Here is a 12,951-nt window from a genome sequence, read left to right as displayed (position 1 = left end):
TTCCACGGTTGCTGCCTTCAAGTGCCATCGGAAATCTTGACATCGCTACTTTAGCGAAAAAGATCCACCAATTAGAATGGTAAACAAAATGGGCTTTAAATGTGACGTTTAGGGGCGGGGGAAATTTGATAGCCCCTACTGGTGGATAACAGTCATATTTTATACTGCAACATACGGCAAATGGTCACAATGCCATATTTTGTAGTCACACTGAAACCCTCTCCCGCCCCCTGCCGCACGAGGTTGTTCTGTGCTACTGGAGTTTTGCGATACAACATAACTCCAAAACCAAACCAAGAAATATATTTACAAATATTAAATGAAAGTTCTGAATCTGGGAAAGAGGAATCCCGAGGAACGGTTGAAAGCAACATCCTAAAATGTCAAAATAAAAGCATTTTATAGTGTTAATTATAATTTATTGCAAATAAATGTCCAAAATCCCCCAAATGAGTTAAGCTATACAATAGGGTCAGGGTATTTTTAACAATCTATTTTTGATTTCTGACCACTTACATTTGTCAATGAGAATATTGTGATGCATTTAAAAGCTTTATAAAAGCTACTAAGTGGACCTTGTGGTGACTAAATTATGATCTAAGGTCAAGAAAAATTCCCATTGTTTCTAATTTTTTTCCATTTCTAATTCTATTAAGCATTTTACACCATAAGTGCATCAATGTGAAGCACATTTAAAGATTATAGACCAAAATATTGAATTTACCACCATCTTACAGCCACACTTCCTCCCTCATCTTTACCAATACTAATTCTGTCCCAATTGCTTCATCAATCAGTTTTAAAAGACTAAAAGGAGTAATACCAGTATAGGCTGTTTTATGACTTTGGTACGCTTATAAATGTTAGGACAGTATATCAGGAGTGCAAAGCCTCTTCCACATTGATTTGGGCCTGTTTCTTTGGCCTTTTAAACTAATCTGTCAAACTACCTGTCCTCTCTGTCAAGACTGTGTTCTTTGCTGTCCCCAAAGGAGTTTCCACTGTCCTTTAAATGAAGACAGACTGCTTTATCTGTCTTAACCTGTGGGGTTTGCTCTGTCTTGGCTGTGTTTCATCTCCTGATGAATAGGTCTCTGTTTGTCACTGCTGTGGACTGCACATTGCTGTGCTTATAATTGTTGAGTGTTTTTTTTTTTATAAAGGGCAAGTTTCTGTCTATAGATGGTGTGTTTATTGAAGATCAGACTCAAGCAGCGGACAGGGACGACTTATTGCATCTTCACCGCTTCTCTCCCTTGTGTCCGCCCTGCTCTTTCTGAGAGCTAAAGTTTCTGTGTTGACAAAAAACCACTTTGGGTAGCAGCAGGCTTTTAAAGCTTTCATGAGATGTTTGCACTAGTTTGGCCTCAGTGTTATTTGGCACTATGTGGTGAATGGTCCTTATAAACCCTGAGTTTTCCTCTGCACTAATGCATGTCTTTGTAAAGCTGTCTCTAGCCAAGTCGTCGAGTATGAGTAGCCAAATAGGAATCAATTACTTGTTTTGACTTCAAAATATCAGAAAGGATAGAAAGGAAGGTCAATTTTCAACAGCCTGAGCGATGTATTCAAGTGCCCTGTTTTTTCTGACAAACTCACCTACATCCAAAATATTCATTTTAGAAAGATAAAAAACACATGAAAACAGAAATCCTCTCATTTCTGAAGCTGTCATTGGCGGATGTTTGGCACTTTTGTTTTGCTATAAATAACTTCAAAATAGTTACCTAATCCTCCTTTGTGAGACTACTGACTTCAACTCGGAAGTATTCATCTTTAAAATGGAAATTTTATTTCTTCAAAACCTCCAAAATAGATCTTGAAGTACGTCAGGCTGTTAGCTTAAGTATGTACGTTCTTTAAGTAGCTGACAGTGGATTTAAACCAAGATTTATTCAAATTGTGAAAACATTTCTTAGCATTTCCAAGTACATCATGGTTTAAGATTTAGCTGCGTTGGGAGCAGTACTACAAAGGCAGCAGAGAGGGCATTTCAGGGCCAGAGAAAAGAGAAAGCATTCCTCTCATTAGCACAAATTATTACAAGCCTTCAGTGAGCAGAGAGCGGAGCAGTTTATAGACCCACCCCCTCACTAAATAAATCAAACATGAACAGATAGACTTCTTCTGAGGAGAACCAGTTAAACCGTGGTGTATCGAGAAGGACCGGGACAGGAGCGGAAAGGAGAGGAGCCACTGGGGAAATCAGGCAGGAAGAAGGGGTTGTGAGAGGGGGACGTCACCATCAAGGCTTGACGTTTCTTGCGGTCAGGCCTCTGGTAGCGGAAGTTCAAGGGAGGCCGTAGCGCCATGAAGCCTCTGATCTCCTCAGAGGAGGAATCAAAAGGACCAGCAACTTGTGGCTTCCTCTGCTGGTTTACTAGATCTTCATCAGACTCACTAGAGGAAGAGGATAGAGGGTTGGAGGGCTTCACAATAACGGAGGGGTCGAAGGGCGCAGGGAGAATGGGCGTCGGGTCAAACGGCGCAGGGTCCAATGGCGCAGGCTCAAACGGCGCGGGGTCAAATGGTGCAGGGTCAAATGGTGCAGGGTCAAACGGTGCTGGTTCAACAACAGGGGGCAGTGTGGGATCAGAAGGAACAGGCAGAGGATCATTACTTGGGTCATCGATCACAGGCGGGAAGGTCGGGATCACAGAGTCTGGGGAGAGGTTGTGAACCTGAGGCTGCACCGGTCTGAGGATGTCGACGTTCTACAGACGAAAATACAAGAAAACAAACTTGTTCTCACTGGATGCTGAAAGAGTGTCAGTCATGCAATATTTCATTACACACAGCAGCTCTTGAGTGGGAAGACAGCATAATTATAGCTCAGAACCATACAATTTTAAATCTCACACATACGTTTAAACACACACAGGCACAACAAAAATCTGAAGACAGGATAATTATATGGCCAGTGGCATTCATTCAAAGTTAAATGATCATTTTAAAAGGTTGCTGTAGTTACATCTCAAACAAAACGGAGCATAAAACATTCATCAAATCTTAGTCAGGCGGCGGGTTATTATTACCACAGTCTGAATATAACAAGTGGATGTAGCCTGTCTTAAACGTAAAGCCAGAAGTGCCTTTAATCTGCATTCTTTGTAATGGCCAGCAGGGGGAGACTCCACTGGCAGCAAAAAGAAATCGCAGTTAAATATTTTCCAAATGATTCTCTGGTCTCAATCGTTTAATTGCTCTTTAATACAGCTTGGTATATAGTTTGGGAAATTATGGCCCCATTTAGAGTAAAATAGACAATACAGCAGGGTGTAGGAGCCATATTTAGGGGTTAAAGTGTAGGACGCAAATGGCTACAGCAGGTGTAACCCTTGGGTTAAGGTCATCCACTTTATAGGCAGGAACTTTCACTCAGGTGTTGCTGGACAGAGGAGCACACCCAGTTTTTTGACTGCTACTCCTTGGCGAACAAGGTAACACGAGTGTCGTTCAAGTGGAATTGTGTATGGAAATTTATATGGACAATGTTGGAATGTTGAATGTGACACATTGAAGACCATTCACAGAGAAACTAAATGTTCCATAAATGAAAGAAGATATTGGACTGTCTTATTCACCAGACGCACAGGAGCGATACAACAGCAAGTGTGTCTATGTAGCCCCAAAGTGGCTTTAAGTTTAGGCTTAGCTGCTATACAGGGTATGCTTTAGGGTGTTGCTACCTGTGATTGACATGTCCCTACCAGGGTGACCTCGTTGCAAATAAGGTCCCTTCTGGCAAAATAATCAAGATGGCAACAGCCAATTACCAAACTTGAGTCATCAAAATGTTAGTCAACAAACCACTTGGTGATGTCACTATGGCTCATACCCACATCTTATATTCACCCAACTACATATACTGAAGTTTTTGCACTTACTGTCTTCCATCTTTATCGCAACTGAATTTTGTGTTATTTTTGTTGGGATGTCCAATTTTTTCTGCTATGAATGTTATTCCTCTCAGCTGTTGTTTTCCTGTACTTCTCTTACTGTCATGGCTCACAGATAATGACCATAGGGGATAGAAAGTATTTATTTTGAAGTGTTTATGTCAGGTTTCACATTTAGTTTAAAGTGGACATATTTTAGCTATGCAATGAATTTTCTATTTTTCTAATATGTCTAATATGTACGTTGGTAAAGTTTGTTTCGTTTCAAAAATTGTATACATATACAAACCTGAAACGAACAAGCCATTTTGCCATTCAAAGGTTAAACCTGAGCCATGATTGGCTGACAGTATTTGGAGTGACCGTGTAGCCCTTCCCCCACGAGCGGCCGCACTGCACTTTCACTCCAAAGTTGTAGAAAACATAGCTGCTCTTGGATCGGTTATTTGGCCTTAGCCTATATGTACGAGCCAGAATCGGACTCTGAGTGGGAGGGCGATACACTGGAGCAAGTGCAGCAACCCAGGAGTTCCCAGGAGGAATCGAAATGGTAAGTTGGACGGTGAATGGCGATTGGTTGATTTCAGCGAAAGCCAGGTTCTATGTAGAAACCCGCAGCTGTTCTGAACGGCCCATTTCAGAGGCGACCTTTTTAAAAATGTAATTCTGGAAAAACACGGAATTATGCAGTTTCACTTTTTCACTGTGAACAATAAACACCCAAAAATGTGAAACCCATGCAACACATGAGAATTTCCATTTAAAAGATATGACCCATTTAAAGTATCTCCATCTAAATCTTTTTTTTTTTTTTTTAACATGTTTGCCAAAAAATACAATGCTCTGAAAACTGTAGAAAAGTGTTAGCAGCAAGTAGTGTTATGAATCAGAACACCAAGGTCAATACATTGTGTATGAAAACCTACTTTCAGTGCACCTGTTTCTGTCTCTGATTCTGTCGGTAAAACATGCCTTTACTGCTTCCCTTACCTGTGCTTTGAACATCTCGCAAGACACGTGGACCTCAGGGTGGACATAAAAGTCTCCATGCACAGATCCTGCACAGAAACCTGCAGTCTGAGAAGAGAAGATGGGAGATGTTTTAATATCTTCAAGTTAACTGGGTCACTACAACAAAAAAGCAACAGGATAGAACAGGGAGGGTCAAAAAGACATAAGTAATAAAATAATAAATAAATAAAGTAGGATAGGACCTGTCAGACTTCCTTAATGGAATAATTAATGACTCTAGCCATTTAGTGGTGTCACTTTTAAATTAGAAAATTAATGTGTCATGTCATCAGGGATTGTAAACAAGATGTTGGCTGACTGATGTTTTTACGTTTTTTCAACATTAATTAATGTTAGTTTGTCAGCATGAGAATCGGCTCTTTCAAATTAATGATGCACATTCAGATTGTTAATTTCATATTCTTAAACGATTATTTTGCATCCAAACAAATATTGGATACATCTTCTGTTTTTGTTTGAGTTAGTAAAGTACTAAAGTAATTTAGCACCTCTATGTGCTTATTTTTCGTATGTTTATTTTGCTGAGGTAAACATCTGATCTGAATCTGTTGACTCTCTGGCCTCTGTGTTGAGTACCTCTGTGTCAGACTCAAGTGTCAGTCGCTGGCAGGTTCCTCTTTCTGTCACTCCCTCTGGGCACTCTTGGACTGTATACTCCACAAAGCTGGCTTTTACTGGCACCTCCTGAAATATAAAAATAACACTGTAAGAAAGGGGGTAATGGCACGAGTAAACAAACAAATACAGGCGGTAACAGAGAGGTGGTTTGGCTGTTGTGATTTAATAGCCATCATCTTAGTTTTAGTGCACAAAAAATGTTACCTAAGGTGAAGTACACACAAAGAAGAGCAATATACTGGGCTTTTGTCCCCAAGCGAACTTTAGATTTTCCATTTGCTCCTCAAACAAAAGCCTGGCCAGACAGTGCGGTCTAAAGCGCCCTCAGTAATCCTTCACACTTGCCAGACCCCTGCATCATTATGGTTATTGTGGAGCAGTAAAGGTTTTCATCTGGCACACAGAAGCACAAAGGTGGACAGCACAGTCTGCTCATGCACACCAAGAGATTGGTCTTAAGTGTAATTTCCCAATAAACTCTACATTGACACATTGTTGTGTAATTAAATCGACCCTGTAGCTTTGTATGTCCAATCAAAGTTAATGGATGTTGTCGTACCTGTGCTGCAGCTCTGGTGACCTTCTTCACTCCAAGACCTGCACCCAGTGTGGACTGTCTCTTAAAGGATAACAGAGTGGCTTGCGCTGCGTTCAGGGCCCGTGGGCTGTCTACAGGAAGCAGGAGAGGGCAGGTAGGGCAGGTCTGCTGGAGCTTCTCTGGGGGATCTACATAGACCAGACAAGGATGATAAAGATGGTTATGTAAGAATTTGTACTAAATGTTTTACTTAGAAAATGTTGTATGCAATAGAAGTTGCAAAGAAACGCATAGGCATTAAATAAAAGCATTAATTATCAGTATAAAGCAAAAGCTGAATTAGTAGAAACTATGTTTTGGAACATGATTTTAATGTTAATGATTTGATGAACTACATGCAGCAATAGTACACTTACCATAAACTACAAAGAGGACGTAGCTACCTTGACACCACCCTTTGGTTTGTCAACCTCATTTTCAAGCTTGGATTTCAGCATTTAGCCGTCGCCATATTTTATTTTTTGGAACCAGAAGGAATAATATTTGGACGACAGGGTTAAAACTATGACTGAACCAGCTGCGTTAAAACAGTACGTAAGAACTACGCTTATAGTAAGTTACTTCCGTCGTGTTCTCTCACTCGGGCTAACGTTCGCTAAAGCTAGCTAGCTAGAGTTGTGTTTTACTCATAGAGTACTGTTTTCAGTGTAGCTAATGTACGTTGAATCTGTTTTATCATACAGTCGTCTTTGCTGAAGGCTGAAGTATTTTGTAAATCCACAGTGCTGTCTGTGGTGACTTTGATTTGGATCGTGATTGTTGGGGATTGTTGTAGTATAATTTGTTGTTGTTTGTGCTGTTCAGTTGTATTGCAGGGAATTAATTGTGCCTGGCCTGTTATTTAGTAACGTACATTTCAATTATGTATCATGGGTTATAGATTATTATTATTACCCCCTTTTCTGTGTTTTTCTTGTCTTATTGTGCATTGTAGCCTATAATTTGGCTTTTTACACTTCTTTCAATACATTTCTAGGGTGCTTTGTATAGATAATCATTTATTGGCATCATCAGTTGTAAGGGAAGACAAACATACAGCTTCAAACTTCCTTTTCCTTTTCCTATTTCGGGTTTGAGCTAAGCACTGAACAGCCAAAATAATAAAACATATTAAATCTCAGTTTGAGATTCTGATAAAAACCAATTGACATCTTTCATGGCCGAATATTTGATTAGTCATAGTGGGAGATGCACACGTGTAACTAATTACGTTAATTAAGGCAGAGCTGCATTTCGTTGTGCCAGTGAGCCAGTACTAATTAGTTATGATCACACCTGTTTGTGGCAAAATGAAATCTCTACTGAGAGAATGCTTTACCCTGAAGTAGATTTTCTTTCCTTTTCTCTATGATTATTGTTGTATGTTTAATAAGAGAGAAGCCCATACAGTATTACAGCACAATAAGATAATGTTGGGATTCTGGTAGGCCTATGTTTTTTCCACATATAAAGTTAAGTTCTCGTCTTTTTCTTCATGTAATTAATCAGTACAATCTTTTGAGAGCTTATTTTTTCCAAACAGTTTTTATTCAGTTGCCAATATAACAAGATACTAAAGAATATGTAAATGTTACCTGGGACAAGAGTGCAGTCGTAGCTGTACAGGTAGGAGTATCCCTCTGGTGTGTGGAGGATGGTGGTGTTACAGTTGCCGGAGATTTGCTGATATAGACAAAAAAAAGTCTCAAGTAATGACAATCAAAGCCACTTTGCAATTAATATTTTGCAACTTGTACTTCTATGTTTGTGAGGACCCAAGTTTCAGCCGGTCTTTACTAGCAAGTTATAGTAAGTTTAGACCAGTGTAGGCTCAGAGTTTTAAGATTAGAGGCTGCTTGTACCTGTTTAAATCTATGTACAAATCACAGTATATATATTTACTTCACTGCCTGTTTATATGCACTTTATCAGTCACCTTTATAGCCTATATTTATTTATGTGCATGGCTGTCTGCTTTCTATTCCATAATGCACAGGTAGCATTACTGCATATCCTGTTTATACTACAGTTTATACAAATCACTATTGCTCACCAGGTTACTATGTTCCTATGTTTAAGCTGTGGAAATAAAGGTTTAGATTCTTAATGATTTTGTTCCATATATGTGATTTTTCCCTTTGCATTTATAAATATAGGATCACAGCAACTCTTAGAACTCTGTGATTGGTTTGGACATGGCAATAAAATAACTTGAACTTTGCACATGTCATAAAATGCCCTTCTGCAGACTGGCAAAATATTACATTATGAATGGAAATGTTCTATTGTCAGACATACACATGTGTATCCCAGTGGGGTAAAGAAAAATGATTTAATGATCTAAATATGCCTTTAAAGTTCTCTTAAACTAGACGTGACACTTCAAAACAAAGATGCTTTAAGTTTAGAGTGTTGTCATATGAAATATGTTGGGGCTTTTCCGTGCTGTATAGAATGCATTATGTAAGAGAAAGTCCCCACAAGTACAGAACTAGTACAAACAAGTGTGTGTGTTTGTGTGTTTTTTGTAGATGTGTGTCCCACCGTTTCCATGAATGGTCTGACGTCACAGCGTTTCCATGGTTTTGGGCTGCCGATGTAACACTTGGTCTCCAGGACGTCCAGGTCCAGGTAATACACATTGCCCGCTGGGCCCTGACATGCACAAAGCAAACACACGTAATGAGAGAGAGGAGATTCAATCAGTGCTGGTGCTCGGATTTTCTAACAGTGCTCTTCCAGTATCCTGTCCTAGAGTAAATTTGAGGCTCAAATGTGAGACATCTTCTGTCAAGTACATTTATTTGTGCAGTTATATCTTTAAGACGCCACTCAGGAGGTGCTCTGTTAATTCCCTATAACACTGGACCATATTGATTTGAGCTGTAGCACTGGAAACAAATGCCAACTCTGAGCAGGTGTAACAGCAGCGTTTGCACGTTGTGAAGTTGGACTGAGCCTCTTAAAACCAGATCTGTCCCACAGTCCTGCTGCAATAGCCTTCAGCGTCTGACAGCATGGAGTTCATAAAGCCTGTTGTGAAAGGGGCTGTCCCAGTGGTCCTGCACTGAAGTGACCTGAACATTATTAACAGGTGCTTCAATCCTAAAGGGCTTTTTTCATGAGGCTCAGAAGGAGGGAGACTTTTTATTTCATGACCTAAAAGACTGTAATTTTATTTTAGTGTTACAGTTATTATAAGTGACGAGCACTGACGAAGGACAGTCCCAACAAAGTGAAAGCAACAAATATTTATTGTTGTTTTTATACTTTAGTGGTTGCACAAAAATGTAATCACTGCTATTTTTTATGTCCTTGATGAAGTCATTTGGTTTTAAGAGCCAGGATCAGTGTTATTGATACTTTTGTTGGAAAAAGCAGCTAATGTGCTCTCATGTAGCAAAAGAAATATGTCTATTTCTGAAAAAATGTACCATGTATGAGCACATAATAACTTGCCTTATATGAGGCCTTTCCTTATTACAGTTCTCCGATAAAAGAATTACATGCATAAAGACGAGACAACTTTTAATCGTACATAAAAAATGTTCGTTAAAGTAATAATCTTGAAGATTTCAGTTTCGTTCTATTTGGCGGCACCTAATGGCGACACAAGGCAGGCGCGTACGTCCCAGGTAACCTGACGTCTGCGGTTGGCTCCCTTTGTTACGGTTGTAACTCCTGATTTTCCTCGCTGACGGTCGCTTTCCTTTTCAGACTGTTTGCCTTCATCTGAGCATCGAGTTTGTTTCTTTTTCTTTGGATTTTCACTTATTTGTTGTATCTGTAGTCATCGATCTTTTCTTTGTTTGTGCAGCAATAGTAGATTACTGTTTACTCACAACACTTGCAGAGACCGGAAAAGCAGCCGCTTAGCTCCGCCTACCCTCTCTGGCAGACCAACCACTGCTGGCTGATGGAAAACGCGTCACTAACTGTGATTCTTTCCGTAAAAGTCGCATCAGACACCCAGTCTGTGATACTGCAAATGCAGAGGCTTTCATCAGTGGGCCATAGGCTCAATCACCATTGTGTTACGTCATTCCATTTTGGTTGGTATCTTAACAGACAAATACTTAAATGAAAATCTTCGAGATTATTACTTTAAGGAAATTCTCTGCTTTAAGGATGTGATCAAGAGATGAAATATTGCAGGACTAAGAGGAGCATTCATGTGTCCAGGATGTGATCTAATATGTGATGAATGCAATGACTCTATTGAGGCTAGTACAGATGCTAAGAGACAAGAGTTTCTATCAGTACAAATGATCCTTTGGAGTTTAATTTCACCCTAGAGTAACAGTGTCAGAGGATGATTTGTGATCAGAAATCCAACAACAAAACACAAATCTTCTCGAGTGGGCTCCCACTGACATGAAGGCTGGCCTCGGCTGCTTAAATAAAATATGTGTGACATTTTTTACAGAGTTGTTGTGAAATTTTAGCTCCAGCAGAAGGGAAAACAACCTTTCCCCCCCACTTGTTAAACATGAACAAATCACCCACTGACAGAGTATTACAAAAACCACAGGCAGCTTTCCCCCACTGGCTGTTTGTCTCCGTACTGACCTGAGCGTGCAGGTGGACGTTTGCAATGCGGTTGAGGGCAAACTTGTAGCCGTCGGTGCGATCCTCGTTGATGTAAGTGGTGGCAAGACGAGAAAGCTTCTCCACTGCTTTGTCATTACAGGGGATGGGAGCGAGTTCAATGGGCGACAGTGCATAATCCGTGCAGTACACACACACAGTGTGAACGGCGAGCAGGGAAAATAGCAGCAATATTGTGCAGATGGATTTGTCCATTGCGGCTGAGGTTCAGAGAGGAGCTAAAAAGACAGAGCTGTTTTAAAGTGAAGTTTGTTCTCTTGTGTTTGCGCTCGGTCTCTGCAGTGACTTTTGGAATCAAAACAGGACGGAGATGTTGAAATGATGCCAAGGACAAAGTTTATTTGATAGCAGAGGGCTGGTATTTGTGAATGAAAGCCTTGGTGATTCATTAAACCCAGAGAGCTCCCATTTCTGCACACAGATAGAGAGAAGCACAAACATTTCACTTATAATACGTGTAAGTTTACATGCATGCACCAGTATGATTTAATGCTAATGTGTTGTCAGTGCAGGAGTGTTTAACCCTGATCAAAATATACATGTTGTCTTTTTAAGAGCCTCATTTAATGCTTTAGTTGCCATTTGCATTATAACTTGTACCAAAGAATCACTGTGGCTGTGTGCTGTAATTTGAGTGTCTCACCACAAGGGGTCACTGTGAGTCTGGTGTGCGGTCCTGGAGGGAAATCTGGTAAAACTGTGTCCAGCAGGCAGAACTGGGTTAATGATTCACCGGTATCCAGTTAATCAGTCTCAGAATTAGACTTCCTGTTGTATTAGAAGCGTGTAACTCTGATGTTTGTGTTTTCTGTTTGGCTTTTAGGGGGGGACAAATCTTTAATGTGACCAACTCTAACGGGCATTAGCTGTTTCACAATATTGTATTATTTAAAAAACTGAATTCAGATGCATTTCTCATAAATGTGAGACCTCATGAACAATGGAACCGATGCTGTGAAAGTGTTAACCCCACAAAATAACACAGCATACAGCTCAAAAAGAAATCATGTATGAAATGTATATATATATATATTTTTTCTACATATACCTGTATGAGCCTTATGTTGTGCTTTGGGGTGGGGTTAACACTTTCACAGCATTGGTTCCATTGTTCATGATCGATTAATGTCTGCAGTCATGTACAGACCAGGAAACAGGCAACCTCACAAAGCTGCTCTATATATCTCAGTCTGTCTCACATATATTTGACAATAACCGATTTTTGTCAGTGTGAAACAACTACATGAATTTAAGAGATATTTGCTCTGGGCACTCTGACATTCTTTCTTGAGAATTTTAGGATTGTGGCTCCCGGGCTAAGATGAAGTGTCTCGATGCCTGGTGGGATGGGGTTACAGAGAGGGGAAGAGCTGCAGCAGGAAGGCTGTATTTTTAGAAAGTCTATATATTTTTTTTTACTTTCAGGAGAAGTGCCAGTACCACCTTGTGACCGTCATGTCCTCGAAAGGATAAGTTGTAAAAACCTGTGTGAATCCCTGACCTTTCATAAAGCACCATCTTCAGGTCAAAGTCTCAGTTTACCCAATACTTAAAAGACCTCTATAAACAGACATCTGCGTATAAATGCAGAATCAGTAGGGAAGTGTTCTTTTTTTCTATACGTTGACCTAGCATGAGCAGTATTCCAACAGCGTTTCTGCAGGCTTTGGTTGCATCCGGATAACCATCTGTGTCGAGAGCAGAAGAGGCAGGCTGTAATGAAGTTGTGGAAACAGCAGGCTAACCTCTAATAATGATTAAGCTTTTAAATCTCTTTAAACATCTGCATGTAAGTGCAGCTTACAATTAGGGATGGGCATTTCAAGCAAAAATACTGTTCAAAACAATATTCACTGGCAGCTATTCGACCATTGTTCGAAGATGCCTTTTTCGACAAGCTCCACACAGAACTCGTTTCTGCTGGCACTGGCACCAATGCTTTCTTCTTCTTTTTGTCATTTAATGGCGGTTTGCAAACAGCTTTGGGATGTGCTACAGCCACAAAAGCTGTTTACTACACTACAACCAGGCGCCGGTAAAAAGAATGATTTTTTTAATAAATTAGTGACTATTCGAATATTTGAAATTCATGACACATCCCTACTAACAATCCTCTCTTGGATTTCGTCTCTTAACTCTAAATCCATTCTTGCTTCTCAAGCTGCTAGTCGGACTGTAAACAATGCAGCACACAGGAAAAGGAAGTCCTTTATCATT

The 12,951-nt window shown here is 40.0% G+C and overlaps 1 protein-coding gene across 1 annotated transcript; it reads right to left on the bottom strand.

Annotated features, from left to right (window-relative positions):
- Window positions 1-2,141: 2,141 nt before the first annotated feature.
- On the bottom strand, window positions 2,142-10,929 carry LOC138607952 (alpha-2-HS-glycoprotein). Its single transcript, XM_069680619.1, has 8 exons — window positions 10,696-10,929; window positions 8,671-8,781; window positions 7,722-7,809; window positions 6,109-6,275; window positions 5,508-5,615; window positions 4,890-4,976; window positions 2,577-2,714; window positions 2,142-2,507 (listed from the first exon to the last, which is right to left on the bottom strand). The coding sequence occupies exons 1-8, from the start codon at window positions 10,927-10,929 to the stop codon at window positions 2,142-2,144; spliced, it is 1,299 nt and encodes a 432-aa protein (XP_069536720.1).
- Window positions 10,930-12,951: the final 2,022 nt, after the last annotated feature.

Source organism: Semicossyphus pulcher, unplaced genomic scaffold, assembly GCF_022749685.1.
Source record: "Semicossyphus pulcher isolate SPU_LCO1_2020_fin unplaced genomic scaffold, fSemPul1.0.p SCAF_4, whole genome shotgun sequence".
In the NCBI taxonomy this organism is placed as follows: Eukaryota; Metazoa; Chordata; class Actinopteri; order Labriformes; family Labridae; genus Semicossyphus; species Semicossyphus pulcher.
This window is presented reverse-complemented; position numbering and strand designations above follow the sequence as displayed.